The 16,459-nt window shown below is 42.5% G+C and overlaps 1 protein-coding gene and 1 long non-coding RNA gene across 2 annotated transcripts in view; one reads left to right on the forward strand and one right to left on the reverse strand.

Annotated features, from left to right (window-relative positions):
* The window catches only part of LOC144888724 (uncharacterized), a 338,047-nt gene that overhangs the window by 77,014 nt on the left and 244,574 nt on the right, over window positions 1-16,459 (reverse strand). The gene's annotated exons all lie outside the window — the stretch shown is intronic.
* The window catches only part of LOC137439140 (uncharacterized), a gene marked incomplete in the record, with an annotated part of 59,175 nt that overhangs the window by 34,975 nt on the left and 7,741 nt on the right, over window positions 1-16,459 (forward strand). The window contains 4 exon segments of the mRNA XM_078767806.1: window positions 2,446-2,545; window positions 5,936-5,987; window positions 6,134-6,281; window positions 14,368-14,461. Coding sequence (XP_078623932.1) covers window positions 2,446-2,545; window positions 5,936-5,987; window positions 6,134-6,281; window positions 14,368-14,461 — 394 coding nt within the window.

Consider the following 16,459-nt stretch of genomic DNA (forward strand, 5'->3'; position numbering starts at 1 on the left):
GCCGGTGGGGGACATGTATTGCAGCGCAATACTCAGAATGCTTGTTATATTTATGTTCTATGTGTTAGCTCTTGCATGAACCTCGACTGAGTATACAAAAAAAGAAAACGATCAGTTTAGTTAAAGGGGTGGCAAGTACCACAGGTTGTGATTGTCAATGTGCTGTTGTAGAATTTGATCACGGTTACTTAGGATGGGTCTACTGAAGCAGGTGTTGTTGTTGGGTGTTGGCTGTTTTTAGTTGTTTTCCCCTTTTGCACACGCACAATTCAAGGGTACAGATCAGGCCTCCTGCCTGAAAATCAGCACAAGTTCTTGCTGATGGAAGAATTTTCAGTTGTCCGATGGGAGAATGCCTCGCATGGGTGTTCACCACTCGATACCATGCAGACTTGCCTTTACCTCGAAAATGAAACACCCTTCTTTGTTGCAAAAAGGATGCCTTCCAGCTCATGTCGTTTTAAAGCAGGTGGTTTTCTGGTTCTTGTGTGCTTGATAAATGTTTTTAAATTCCCTTAAACAAATTGCATAAAAAAGAAAATCTATAATATTCAGTCGACCCTCGTTAATCCGACCAAAACATCCAGGAACATATTTCCACCATTCATTTTATCCCTCTAATCCGCAAAATTGTTTATCCGACAATCTCGCGAATCCAACATTGGGTGCTGGAAACAAAGTAGATTCCGGATTAACGGGGATTGACCGTACACCGAAAAGTGCATTTGGCAAAAACAACCACAACTACTTTTAAACATTAATATTGGAAATGCTACATTCGGCAGTTTCTTGTCTCACCATTTTCAATTGGAAAAATAAATTGCTGATTTGTTTTGACTTTTCAAACATCTGATCCCTTTATATGCAGAATACTAACCAACAACAACAACAACAACATGCATTTTAAGGCCATGTTCCCTGCTAGAGCGGGGATTAGCCTTGCGGTCCCCATGACAATCTTCTCCATTTTGCCCTATTTTCTGCATCTCTCCTTGTTAACCCCCTTGCCCGCATTTCTTCTTCCACCATCTTTAGCCAAGTCTTTCTCGGTCTTCCCCGTCCTCTATCTACTTCCTTCTACATTCATTTCCATCACTCAATATACTATACTAGCAGAAGTACCCGGCATTGCCGGGCGGGGGAGGGGAGGGGAGGGAAGGGAAGGGGGAAGGGGAGAGGGAGGGGGGAGGGAGGGGAAGGCAGAAAGGAAGGGGGTGGGGGAGGGGTAGGAAAGGAAGGGGTAGGGGGGAAAGGGAGGAGCATGGGGGAAAGGGAGGGGAGGGGGATGGGGAAGGGGTAGGGCAGAAAGGAAGGGGTAGGGGGGAAAGGGAGGGGCATGGGGGAAAGGGAGGGGGAGGGGAAAGGGGAGGGGAAGGGGGAGGGGAAAGGGGAGGGGGGAAGGGGAGAGGGTAGGGTGGAGGGGGAAGGGAGAGGGAGGGGGAGGGGGAGGGGAGGGATACAGATGGTTACTGGCAATTGATCACATCCAGAAATGATGTAATCCACACAATTTATGTACTTTACATAACGTTAATAGGAATACATGGCCGTGTAGATGGGAAATACAATTTGTTTGAAATAAATCACAAATATCAGATGAAAGTGAAAAAAAACCTATGTGGTGTGAATGGCAATGTTCCTCGCTGAAATGTGAAAAAACTGAATTACGTGCGAACGCATAACTGAGATTATGGCGGCAAAGTTGGAACATCACGTGATCCTCGCAGAAGTTCCCGGCATTCCCGGGTGGGGGAGGGGAGACCCGTACATTCCCAACCCGGACATGCGCCCTCTCGACTCAAGCTCGTATTCGATTCGTATTCGAAATCGAAAGGGGAAATCGTTCGTATTCGAATTCGTAAACACGAAATATGAATTACAATTTAATTCATATCGCACAAAACACGGTCGCATAAAGGTGGAAAACGCAATGGCTTTTCGCCCTGAATCACGTGTGACGTGTGACGGGATGGAACATCACGTGATCGCTCTGAGCGAATCGGCGAGCTGCTCGCACGCTGAGATTAGCGGGTACTTCGCTGAAATGCGCTGAGGTAAATATGAATAAAAAATATGGATCTCGTCAAATATGGTCTCAGCCATGTTCGTCCCAGGCTCAATGGCCATGTCTATGCCAAATATCAAGCACGTGAGCCTCTCCGTTTCGGAGTCTATCGGTAACATTACACACACAAACTGTGTTTTATATATACGTATATATAGATTGAATATACTCAATATACTACATGTACTACATATACTCATGCAGAATACCAACCAAAGAATAATAAATAATTTAGAAAGCACAGGTTGCTGTTTAAAGGGGTAAACCAGTGTAAACAACAGCTTAGCATTGTACAACTTTATTCAACCTTTAAATACAGCCTGTCATCCATGGCTACATGTACCATGCATGATGCGGTTTTCGCTAATTGTGGCACGCAGGGTGGTCACCGAGCAGGAGGATACTCAGGAGGAAACCTAAGGATGGAGGGCCGAAACTGGGATGAAGGTCCTCTACCTAAGCGTCTGCGTCCAAATTCGCGTAAGGTTTGAAATTTATCGATTTTTTTAAAATGTTAATTTATCGACACATGTAAAAAAAAATTTTTAAACTCTTGTGTGGCCTTACCAAAGCCTGTGTGAATGCATCTATGTTATTTACAAAAAATGAGCGTAAATTGAATAACCGCTTGTTTATTCTATATACTTCTATGATTGGAAATGTTTTTTTCTCACTGTGCAATATTGAGGCTTAACCTTGGATGAGATGACAAAGGGTAAAATGAATTGACAGCAGGGCGACTGTTGGACACAAGTAAAGGAATGAATGAACAGGAAAAATTTAGATTGTGGAAGGAAGGCAACAGCAACCTGGAAGTACGAGGGTTGGGTTAGGGAAGGTCAAGGGGGGTAAAACGATGGGGATAGAGGATGACCTGAGATTGGCTGTGCATGGCCTTCTTAAAACCCTGTTGGGAAGTGTGGGATTGAACAGCCTCAGAATGGTGCCAATACTGTTGAAGGGGGAGTGGGAGGTGGGGATTTAGATTCCCAAGAGAGACAAATGTGATGCTGAGACACCAGCCCACTAGAGGAGGGAGAGTGAGGGGCAGGAAGAATATACAGGAAGTCTTATTCCTGAAAAAGTCATTTTAGGCTGAGTAATAGGGTGGCCCTAAAACGGGGTGATAATTTTAACATGTTAATTTGAATGTTCCCATGGCCTAAATGTGATCCATTTGGGATAGAAACACTGCAGCCAAAATTTCATTCAAGTCTTTTTATATTTAGAGGTAGTCCAGGCACCTTCAAGAATCAAGATTTTATATATATATATATATATATATATTTTTTTTTTAAATATTTCGAGTCCATAGATGTGATAATTATTCATAAGCATGTTTTATCAAACGGTGTTTATTTATTTCAGTGATACATATACTGTATTATCTGCGATATGTGTTTTTAGTGTTACGTGACCTCAATCACATGGCCTCTAGGGGGAAATGTTCAAGGGTGCTGGACTACCTCTAAATGTTTATGAATTTAGCTGACATTTGGCCTGGTTTGTTTTTAGGGCAAATGGAATAGTTCTAGAGGGTGAGAGCTTAACATTCCAAACTTTCAAAAATAAGGGCCACCCTACTGAGTAATTATGTTCTTTTTTTACGGACGAGCCCATAGGGCAAAGCATTCTAGAACAGTATTTGTCTGTCCGTATGTATGTATGTATGTATGTATGTATGTCTGTATGTCCCTCACAAACGTACACCAATCAGAGCTGAATCATGCCAGAGGTGATGTGATGTGATTACATCTGTGATGTCATTACTGTGTACGACGACTGACTCCACACACTGCCATTTTGATTTATATGCTGTTCAGGCTGAAAATATCGTCGAACCTGTCATATATCACAATCTGCATACTCTACCTCTACGTTTTTCATTCAGTGTGAAACAAACAAACCGATTGTGAAAATGATCATCAAATATCGAAAGCATAGGCATCACGGGTCTTCCAACGACACAGTGCGTATCGACCTTAGGCTTCATACCTTCATGCCTCACTTTCAGGCTGCTTCGGACAAATTAGCCTAGGTTTCTTAATATAGTACTATAGTTGTTATAATAATAATAACAACAACTAGAACGACCACTTTATAACTGCTGGCAGTAATGATCGGTTTCCGCTGCCTTTGACACAACCCCGCCTTGACACAACCCCGCCTTGACACAACCCCGCCTTGACACAACCCCGCCTTGACATAACCCTGCCTTGACATAACCCCGCCTTGACACAACCCCGCCTTGACACAACCCCGCCTTGACACAACCCCGCCTTGACATAACCCCGCCTTGACACAACCCCGCCTTGACACAACCCCGCCTTGACACAACCCCGCCTTGACACAACCCCGCCTTGACACAACCCCGCCTTGACACAACCCCGCCTTGACACAACCCCGCCTTGATACAACCCCACCTTGATACAACCCCGCCTTGATACCCCTCGTGAGAACCCCCGCTCTCGCAGGGAAAATGACCTTAAAATGCATGTTGTTTGTTTGTTGATGCCAAAGAAATTTCATCCTGATGGGATAAAGTTTTATGCTTGTCGAATTATGACATCATAATGGAGGCACCTATGACATCATTAACATGATATTCTCCATGGAGAGTTCTTTACAATGAGCCATCTCTCAATTTTTTATATGCAGCGCATTCGGAGATATAGAGGTGCAAAGTTTTTCGTTTTTTCCAAGATGCCGCTTGTACCACGTGACCTATGACATCATAATTACCATAAAATAATTATACACGTGGAGGCATTCCTATGGTGAAAATTTCCTGTCAATCGGTCCAACGATTGCAGAGAAAATGATTTTTAAAGAAAATACACCCGAAAAATTGCAGTGGCACAATCAGTCACATTGCCTGAGAAGATAATGTAAAGTTTCCTCTTCTTCATAAAATAACAACTTTTAGCTTCCAGACTGTACAACCAATCGTATTGAAATTTTATACACTTGTTCCCCTTCAGGACTTGTACTTTGCTATAAAGTTTCACATCGATCAATGTAGCCGTTCGAGAGATATAATTTTTTTTAAATATTTTCATTCAATTTATTATTTATTGCTGCCAAACCATGTGAATTATCGCAAATTCCAAAAGACAATTTTAGCTTCCAGGCATGGGGAACGTATTTGTAAAGTTTCCACTCGATATGATTAAAAATGAGGGAGGAGATAGGTTTTAAAGGGTTAATGCTTCAAAACATCATAGCTCCAAAACCTTGTGACCAATGACGTCATGGTTAGTGAACTTTTTGTTCATCATGGGTATGCGATCATGCATGATAGCTTGGGCTCGATCTGTTCAGCCGTTTCGGAGAAAAGGGGTTTTTAGTTGTTTTTAAGGCTTTTCTCTTCAAACAATATGGCAGCCGAACCACGTGACCCATGACATCATTATTTATTTATTTTCTCCACGAATTTATGATGATGATGATGATGATGATTATGCTCAAGAAATTTCATCCTGATTGGATGAAGTTTTCTACTTGTTGAATTCGGACATCAAAATGGAGGCACCTGTGACATCATCAGTCACATATGTTATTCTCCATGGAGAGTTCTTTACAAAGTCATGTCTCAATTTTACACATGCATTACACACACACACACACACACACACACACACACACACACATGCACACGCATACGCATATGCATACACATGCATGCATACACATGCATGCATACACATGCATGCATACACATATGATACATATATTTAGCATATTTTGTTACGATTTCTCATTGTAGCAGTGACAATACCCACTCTTATTGCAATATTGACAGCTCATGAAAACGTCATGCATATTGCTACTGGGTTAGTGTGCTGACAATTTATCATTGTTGTTTTGCAGGTTTTGAGTTGCGCCATTCACGTCGACCCAAAGAGCAGTGGCTGCATTTCAAGTACTTTTGTTGCTTTAGCTCTTGCATCTTTTTTTTCATTATTTTCTACTTTTACTGTTACTTTATTATCTTTACTTTCTGGTTTTGTTGCGTTTTTCCAGTTGAGAACTCTCCAAATTGGCTTTCTTAATCTCTGGCCTTTCCAGGTATAAGTACAGCTGTTTTCTGTGCAAGGTCTCCACATTCAACAACGATTGGATGGACGAGCACATGAACTGCAAATCGCACAAGGAGATGCTGCAGTCGATTGATAATATGTTTCCCAAAGATTTATTCATCTCTGAGTTTCTCCATGTGAGGCCCATTTACTCGTATTCTGAATTGTGTTGAACATCTTTCGAACTCGGTGTTAATTTACTTGGTGGTCACCACTGCCTGAATTTGATGCTCTTAAAGTATCTAAACTGATTTGGCCCAAACCAATGTGCCATACTCATGGATAAGGGGGGTGGGGGGTGGGGGGTGGAGATGGTGTAGCTCTATCTGTTTCATCAAATGCCGTAGCTTGTACGAGTTGGTGTACACTATGATTCTTGTTACGAGCACTTGCTTTTGTTTGACATTTCATTACACTTGACAATTTTTAAATATTTTTTTCCTTTATTGAGGGGAATGACTACCCTCCCACACTCTATCTTGTCACTTCTCTTTGAGTTCCACTTGTTCAGAATACCTGCTTTAAACACTGGTCACTGTGTTCAGTACTCCAGTTCCTTAATTGCAATCCACTTGGACAACCTTTGCAGAGAAAATTTGGAAAAGTATTGCAAACGTGTTTTTGCAATATTGTATTGCAAACGTGTTCCTGTAAGCAGGCATTGTGTTTAGTCTTGGTGTCCATGGTGTCTACCTCGTACATCACAATCAAAAGCAATGAGCAATGCCCTACAATTAAAATTTGCACAACAAAGTAGAGGCACTTGATTTTCCAAAAATGGTCACGACTGCGCACACGTTTCATTGGTGCCTGCACGAAAAAAGGTTCTTTGCGACTTCAACTCATTTAATTGTGGCAGGTCGCATATAATCATTTCTTAATAGTAATGATGACAATCCACACCATTTTTAGCGCTGACAATCCACACCATTTTTAGCGCTGACAATCCACACCGTTTTTAGCGCTGACAATCCACACCATTTTTAGCGCTGACAACAACAACAACAACAACATGCATTTTAAAGGCCATTTTCCCTGCTAGAGCGGGGGTTAGCGCTGACAATCCACACCATTTTTAGCGCTGACAATCCACACCATTTTTTGCGCTGACAATCCACACCATTTTTAGCGCTGACAATGCACACCATTTTTAGCAACAATACATCCTCCGATTAAGCCATTTATAGGTACACTACATGACCAAAAGTATGTGGACACCCAAACATCACACATCTCATTCCAAAATCATGGGCATTAATATGGAGTTGGTCCCCCCTTTGCTGCTATAACAGTCTCCACTCTTCTGGGAAGGCTTTCCACTATATGTTGGAACATTGCTGCGGGGATTTGCTTCCATTCAGCCACAAGAGCATTAGTGAGGTGGGGCACTGATGTTGGGCGATTGGACCTGGTTCGCAGTTGGCATTCCAATTCATCCCAAATGTGTTCGATGCGGTTGAGGTCAGGGCTCTGTGCAGGCCAGTCAAGTTCTTCCACACCGATCTCGACAAACCATTTCTGTATGGACCTCGCTTTGTGCACGGGGGCATTGTCATGCTGAAACAGGAAAGGGACTTCCTCAAACTGTTGCCACAAAGTTGGAATGCACACAATCGTCTAGAATGTCATTATATGCTGCAGCGTTAAGATTTCCCTTCACTGTAACTAAGGGGCCTAGTCCGAACCATGAAAAACATCCCCAGACCATTATTCCTCCTCCACCAAATTTTATAGTTGGCACTGTGCATTCCGGTAGGTAGCGTTCTCCTGGCATCCGCCAAACCCAGATTTGTCCTTCGGACTGCCAGATGGTGAAGCGTGATTCATCACTCCAGAAAACGCGTTTCCACTGCTCCAGAGTCCAATGGCGGCGAGCTTTACACCACTTCAGCTGACATTTGGCATTGTGCATGGTGATTTTAAGCTTGTGTGCGGCTGCTCGGCCATGGAAACCCATTTCATGAAGCTCTCGACGAATCGTTGTTGTGCTGACGTTGCTTCCATAGGTAGTTTGGAACTCGGTAGTGAGTGTTGCAACCGAGGACAGACGATTTTTACGCGCTGCACGCTTCAGCACTCAGCGGTCCCATTCTGTGAGCTTGGGTGGTCTACCACTTCGCGGCTGAGCTGTTGTTGCTCCGAGACGTTTCCACTTCAGAATTACAGCACTTACAGTTGACCGGGGCAGCTCTAGCAGGGCAGAAATTTGACGAACTGACTTGTTGGAAAGGTGGCATCCTATGATGGTGCCACGATGAAAGTCACTGAGCTCTTCAGTATGGCCCATTCTACTGCCAATGTTTGTCTATGGAGATTGCATGGCTGTGTGCTTGATTATATATACCTATCAGCGATAAGTGTGGCTGAAACAGCCGAATCCACTAATTAGAAGGGGTGTCCGCATACTTTTGGTCATGTGGTGTACTTCATGGTGCAGCAGGCCATGACTGTGCAATGGTTACCACCCAATGGTTTACCTGTGCTCTATCCTTTCTAAATACTGAGCATCAAGCAAGAAAGCAGCATGCACCATTTTTAGTCTTTGGAATATTCGCCTGGGGTTCAAACTGCCGACCTCCCAGACTCAGAGCAGATGCTTTTACCCATGATGCCACTCAGCCTGCTCTTTTTTGTTTTTCCTTTTCCTCTTATGGAATAATGAAGTAAAAATAAACGATCTATTCCACGAATTATTATTGTGTGGCCAATGGCAACTCAAGGGTGGGCCGTTATGATGTTTGTTTGTTCCCCTCCACTGCTAAACTCTGGAACTCTTTCCTTCTCATAGCTTTCCAAACACTTATGATCTTCCTCTTTTTCAAAAAGCAGATTTTTTTTAACTTCCTATAAAACCCTTGGAATATTCTCTCTTTCTTCATCCTTATATAAATGCAGCTCTTTTATTCAAGGCCTGGCCTCGATGAGGAATATATAGTCCGTGACTGGAGCTTTCAACATAAAAAACAAAAAAAAAAGTTTGTGCAAGTCTCTTTGACATATTAATCCTTATTTTTGTGCTTGTTTTGTTCTGCCTGTGCAGTTTTTATGGTTCCTGTAAGCAGGCATTGTGTTTAGTCTTGGTGTCCTTTTTGAAGAATAACTTTTCCATTATTTAATTTTTTTATGCCTCTGCCGACAAAGTCGCTGGAGGCATGTTTTCGGGTTGTCCGTCTGTCCGTCCGTCCATGATAGGTTTTTGTTACTACAATAACTTGATTATTGCCTGAAGGGATCTAAGTCAAACTTACAAACTTACTGCAGGTGTGTATAATGAAGTAAAGATGAACTGATTAGATTTTGGGGTCAAATAAGTCAAAGGTCAGAGGTCACGTTGGGTGAAAATCCTGTTACCACGATAACTTGTGAACCTGCGATGGGATTTTGGCCATAGTTGGTACAAGTGTATCTTATATTATGGTGTAAAGATGAACCTATTTGATTTTGGGGTCAAGAGGTCAAAGGTCAGAGTCTGTAATAGGTTTATAACTTGAGAACGGTTGAAGGGATCCAAGTCAAACTTTGTACAGGTATGTGATTAACTGATTAGATTTTGGGGTCAAATGTCAGAGGTCATGTTAAGTTATAATTATTTTGTTACCACGATAACTTAAGAATGGCTGAAGGGATCTAAGTCAAACATGGTGCAGATATGCATATTGATGTAAATACAAGTCATGTTTAATGATGTAATAATGTGGTCAGGGGCATATCGGGCGAAGTCGCAACATCGAAGAGTGCCGTTCTTGTTGTTTAATTGCTCAATTTTTCAATTTTCGATTATTTATTTCCATGCAACATGCAAATTCGATTCAATTTTCGATAAATTGATTTACATCAATTTATTTGTGTATTGTCGTTAATTAATTGGCCTTTTTATTCCAAATATAAGAGGGCCAGTCGATAAGTAACCGTAAAATGGCAATATAAATTCGAGAATGTAATGTGTGTAGTTGTAGATGACATGTTATATCTGTGGGTGGTAAGAGTCATATTTTGCTGGTTTTAGATCTGGCAACATTGAGCGTATGACGTCAGTCGAGCAGTTACAAGATGGCGACTCCCTTAGAAGCATGCACCAGGGAGGAGCAACGTTCTGTCATCCGTTTCTTGGGAAGGGAGGGTGTGAATCCCAGTGAAATCCACCGTAGAATGAAGATGCAATATGATGCAATATGGTGACACATGTTTATCGCTGCAGCAGGCTTACGACTGGGACAGGAAGTTTAAAAGTGGAGTGTCCAGTGTGGCAGATGCTGCTCGCTCGGGCCGGCCTCACACAGCCGACGCACCAGAAATGGTTGCAGGAGTTGAGCGCATGCTAAGGGAAAACCGTTGCATTACGCTGGATGGAGTGGTCTCCGAATTGAACATTAGCCATGGTTCAGCACAGCATCTCATTCACAACGTGCTGGGGTGTTCCACAAAGCGTCTGCAAGATGGGTGCCTAGACAACGCACACCCAAACTGAAAGAACAGCGAGTGGATGCATATGAAGAACTTCTGCGACATTACGAAACAGAAGGCGACACTTTCTTACAGCGCGTAGTGACTGGGGATGAAAGCTGGGTCCACTACTTTCAGCCAGAAACGAAGAGGGCAAGCAAAGAATGGTGCATTTATTTTTTTTGTACACAGAATGGAGGCCCATGTAAGAGCTAACACATTGAGCAGGAAAACATGAACAAACACGTACAACATGCAATGAAGGGAGCGGGAGACAAGAGGGGGAGAGAGGGAAGTACACAAGCAGAACAACAGAAGAGAACAGGGACGTCGGTAGATCTGTGGAAGGGGGAGGGCTGTGGGGGGAGGGAGGGGATAGGGGGAGGGAAGGGGTACACGGTACAAAGCAAATGAACACGTCGAGGAATTTCAGGAAAGAAGTTGGGGATTTAAAGAGGCGGATTTGGGGTCTTTTAACGAAGGGGTAGAAAAGATCAAGGTTTTGGATGGGGGAAGATAAGAGATGGTGGTGAACAGCTGTTTTAAAGACCTGGAGGGAGGAGATGGATTAAAGAGAGTGTGGGAGTTTGTTCCAGAGGTGGGAGAAAAGAGGAATGAAGGAGTGAAGGTGAGCAGAGAGTCTTGATTTTGGCAGTTTCACCAGAAGAGGGTTGCTGGCAGATCTTGTGTGTCCTGCAGGAATATTTGGGGGACAGAACACAGACAGAGCGGGGGAGCAAGGCCGGAGAGGAGTCGGTAGAAGACAGAAAGACCACCTACCTGCCTGCGGTGAAAGAGAGAAAGGTCCTCAGAATCAGCTTCATCGTGGGAGATTCCAATGATTCTGAATGCTTTGGTTTCAACCACGTGAAGCCAACATTCAACTTCAACGAAGCCCAAAAAATTCCGCAGACAGCCGTCTGCTTAACTTAACACACACTTTGTTTTTTGAAGTAGAATGAGTTGGAGAGGAAATTGAAAAGAGCCTTTTAAATAGGAAGAAAAACAGCGTGTTGTAATATACCACTGAATAAAACACTACAGGGGAAAGTTTAAACATATTTAAACAGAACCGTGAAGAACAATCTAATATTCATGAAAAAACCAACGGGGAGAGGGAGCCTAGAGGAACAACCACGAGTCAGGGCAAAAGGGCAAAATATGTCAGCAAAAAGAACAGGGCAAAACAGATCTGGGGAATGGCGTGAAAATGGGGGTGAAATGGGGGTGAAACACGTGGTCGAAGAACGAACGAACGAAAAGAAAAAAGAAGGAAATGTTTTTGGTTTTTTCAAGTTCAGATTTTAAACAAGGAAGTATGGGGTGGAAAGACTTGGAAAGAACTGAGAGAACGAGAGTAGCAGGACCACAATCGACCGCTGAGAGAAAACAAAGCCTCCAGGTAGGAAGCTTGAACAACAACAAGGAAAAGTGATGCTGACTCTTTTCTGGGATAGCCGAAGCCCACTTGTGGAGCATTACATGCCCAGAGGGACCACAGTCACAAGTGTATCACTGCGACCTCCTTCAAAATCACCCGACACCAGCATTCAGATCAAAACGTCGTGGACTACTCATTACCGGTGTTTTGCTGCAGAATGTCAATGTTCGGCCCCATACTGCCCGCGCTACAGCTGCAACAATCGAGGACCTGCATTTTGAGTGTCATCCTCATCCACCCCACTCACCAGACCTCACCCCTTTGCATTACCGCATATTTGGGCCACTTAAAGAGGCGCTTGGTGGAACCACTTTCTGATCCGACAAAGAGGTCCAACAGACGGTGCACGAATGGCTACACAGTACACAAGCAAGCCAACATATTTCTTTTCTTGGGGAATCCAGGCCTTAGTAAAGCGCTAGAAAAATGCATTGAGCGCAATGGAGATTATGTTGAAAAATAACAGTTGTTCCACACGAACATGCAATAAACAAGTTATGAAAAGTATTTTAAGATTACTTATTTGACTGCCCCTCGTACAGTCACGTGAAAAAGTAAGTACACCCCATATAAAGTTTTGACTTTTTCAACATATTTCAACATACGGCTACTTGATCTTCATTTCAACAATATTGATAGATAAAGGTGATATAATATCACAAATATCATGAAACATTTACATTTTGTAGTCCATTGTATAATTTAAATAAACATAATATAAATGTGATATTATATAAATGCAAATTTCGCATGTGGAAAAAGTAAGTACACCCTTGGCTCGAATAGGTGGTATTGCCCCCTTTGGCAGAGTAGGCGTTTCTTATAACTGTCTACCAGTCTCTGACATCGACTTGGAGAAATCTTTTCCCACTCCTCCATGCAGAATTCTTTCAGCTGTGCGCTGTTTGAGGGCTTTCTTGCATGCACAGCTCGTTTCAAATCCCCCCACAACATCTCGATGGGATTTACATCCAGGCTTTGACTTGGCCATTCCAGAACCCTCCATTTCTTTCTTTTCAGCCATTCCTTGGTGGATTTACTGGTATGTTTAGGGTCATTGTCATGTTGCAAGGTCCACCTTCGGTTGAGCTTCAACTTTCTGACAGATGGCCTCACATTATCCTCAAGCACCTTCTGGTACAATGAAGAATTCATAGTGGATTCTATGATGGTGAGCTGCCCAGGCCCTGATGCAGCAAAGCTGCCCCAAACCATAATATTTCCACCACCATGCTTTACAGTTGGTATCAGGTTCTTGTGGTCAAATGCTGTCTTTGGTTTTTGCCAAACATGTCTTCTGGTACTGTGGCCAAATAGCTCTACCTTTGACTCATCTGTCCAGAGCACATTGTTCCAGAAGTGCTGGTCTTTGCCTAGGTGTTCATTGGCAAACTTTAGTCTTGCCCTGATGTTCTTTCTGGACAGCAAAGGTTTCCTCCTGGCACACCTCCCATGTAGATCAAATTTGTGCAGCCTCTTTCTAATGGTAGACTCGTGCACTTTGACATCAACAGTGGGAAGAGCTACCCGTCAGTCCCGTGATGACATTCTGGGGTTCTTGGAGACTTCTTTCAGCATGTTGCGGTCTGCTCTCGGGCTGAACTTGCTGGGGCGGCCTTGCCTGAACAAGTTGGCAGTTGTTTGGAATCTTCTCCACTTGTAGATGATCTTCCGGACAGTCGAATGATTGATTTGAAATTGTTTGGAGATCTTTTTAAATCCCTTCCCAGACTCGTCGGCATCTACAACCTTCTTTCTGAAGGCCTCAGAGAGCTATTTTGATCTAGGCATGGTGACGCCGCACACTTCAACAACAAAGAGCAAACCAAACTAAATGTCTGAAGTTTAAATAAGACAGGTTCCTCCAAGATCCTCTCTAACGATGTTCTAATCATTTGTACCTGAGCTGGTGCACCTGATTCTAATTTTAGGTATTTGAAGTAGTGATAAATGTAAGGGTGTACTTACTTTTTCCACATGCAAAATTTGCATTTATGTTTATTTAAATGATACAATGGACTACAAAATGTAAATGTTTCATGATATTTGTTATATTATATCACCTTTATCTATCAACATTGTTGAAATGAAGGTCAAATAGCTGTATGTTGAAATATGTTGAAAAAGTCAAAAGTTTACATGGGGTGTACTTACTTTTTCACGTGACTGTACATCTCTTTCATAGATATCATGGCTTTGGTGACCATCCATGTTTCTTCAAGTGGTGTGTGGCATTGCATGTATTGTGTTCCCAAATTGATGCGAAATTTAAAAATAATTGTAAGCTTAGAGAAAAAGGAAAGGAGAACACGTTTTTCAAAAAAACTCTTTTTCTTTAGCATCGAGTGCTGCAGCGAAACCAGGAAATTGTACCGAAGATGCAGAAGGAATGGGAAGACATACACAAGAAACCCTTCATGAGCCAAATTACAGGTAAATGTAGTGTGCTTGACCTTCATTTTTTTCTTAGAACAGCAAAGAATGTGTGGAATATTTTGACTTTTTTTCTCAGTGATTTAATATCTGAAAAGCCTCGTATACCAACGGTTTCTCCATAAAAAGTCAAATACAAATACCATAAAATTTATTTAAAATAATCCAAGAATTGAGTCGCATTTTCTGTGTTTTAATCTCCATGTGTGATAATCCACATGTTTGAGATGGAATGTATTTTTATTTACTTTTCTTAACTAAAGAGAGTTTCCGCTGGGTTCGGGAGGTTGAGAACAATACTGTTAAGGGACCAGGTGCATAACAATACCCACTCCCCCCTCCTTTTGTAGGCAATATAATATATATATAATAACCACCTTTAGAGGCCATTTTTCCCCGCAAAGCGGGGGTTGGCCTTTTTCGGGAACCGTGGTTGTTGTTTTTTGGTCCCCTTTTTGAAGCAATGTTTTACGGCCGGATGCGCTTCCTGACGCCAACCCTTTTTGCCGCCTTTAACGGCAAACAGGGAATTACCAGTGAACTGGTACTCAATTAGCCGACCTCGGAAGGATGACAGGCTGAGTCAACCCCTCTGGCGTTAATTCAGCGATCGACCGGGATTCAAACCCAGGATCATAGGATCCTAAGCCGGCACCCTAGCCGCTAGCCCAACACCCAGGATAAATAGGCAATACCAAATGATTTTTGGTACACTTTTCAGATTTTTATGTCATCAATTCTCGAAGAGATGAACTTATAAAATGGGTCGTGATGACCCCACCCGTGATGTCTCTGTATGTCTGTCTGTCTGTTCGTTAACTTTTTCGCTGTTTTTGCTACTCAGTTATCACCCGGCTGATTGTTCTGAAACTTGACACATTAATACTTTACACATTAACCACAATCACTGAGGCTTTAATTTTTCGATTTCGGATCGTGGGGGCTCCAGGTGGGGTTACCCCCAAACTTCCTTCGGATCCCTACTCGTCCCTTATTTACCAACAGATTGCTCTGAACCCCGATACAGCCCTTCTGTTCGCTGGTCCGCAGGATCGCTCAGTTTTAGATTCTTCGATTTCGGATCGGGGTCTCCCAGGGGATCAGTGGGATTCCCATGAGGTTCCCCCAAAATCAGCGGAGGTCTGAATCCAACCTCAAGAGATTGTCAGCCCACTCCGAGCTATTTTTGGTTCTACATTAAAAATGAGTACTTGTCTTCACCATAAGTATTCTGGTCAGAGAATTCTGAGAGCAGGTCAGAGTTTAACCATAAACTCACGCCCGAAAGTTTTGTTAGGGTGAGAGGAATGAAGTGTCACATTACCTTGACTTCCAACAAAACCCATTTCTTGAGTTGCACATTTCCGGCGTTTGTAAGTGGCAGACCCTTAAAAAGACCAATAAAACCCTTTTTCAGAAATATTTGTGCCGAGGCTGATTATTATTTTATGACCTCGACATTGGATACTGAATACAAAACATGTGTAATGAATGAAAATCACTGGCATTTGCATATGACAAGGTCCCTTGTAAGAGTCCACAAAGGTCTTGATCAGAAAATTGTGCCTGAGAAAATTTTTGTTGCAAACTGCTCTATTCAAATGGTATGAAGGAATAATGCAACGCAAGAAAATTTTTGACACTGCACTTTTGAATAAGAAGACCACATATGCTTGAAGTGGTCAGAAAGGGTCTTGCAGAAATTTAATCAAAATGCCCGTGCAAATTTCCGCTTTGAATACATCACAAAGATACATGTGAATAATGATTCGGTGGGTAAGAAGGTTTAATGTTGGTAATTTGCATAGAAGGACCCCTAAAAGGGTTAAAAAAGGGTCTTGATCAGAAATTTGCACCCGATAATTTTTTTGGTGATCGAGATGAGAAGTAGCATGGACCGGAGTGTTTCATCAATTGAACAAAATTGATAATAGCAGCAACACTTCAATGCATTTGACCCGATCATCAATTGGGTGGCCTCTCTCTCTCTCTCTCTTT

The sequence above is a fragment of the Myxine glutinosa genome, chromosome 13 (genome assembly GCF_964187855.1).
Source record: "Myxine glutinosa chromosome 13, kmMyxGlut1.1, whole genome shotgun sequence".
NCBI lineage: Eukaryota > Metazoa > Chordata > Myxini > Myxiniformes > Myxinidae > Myxine > Myxine glutinosa.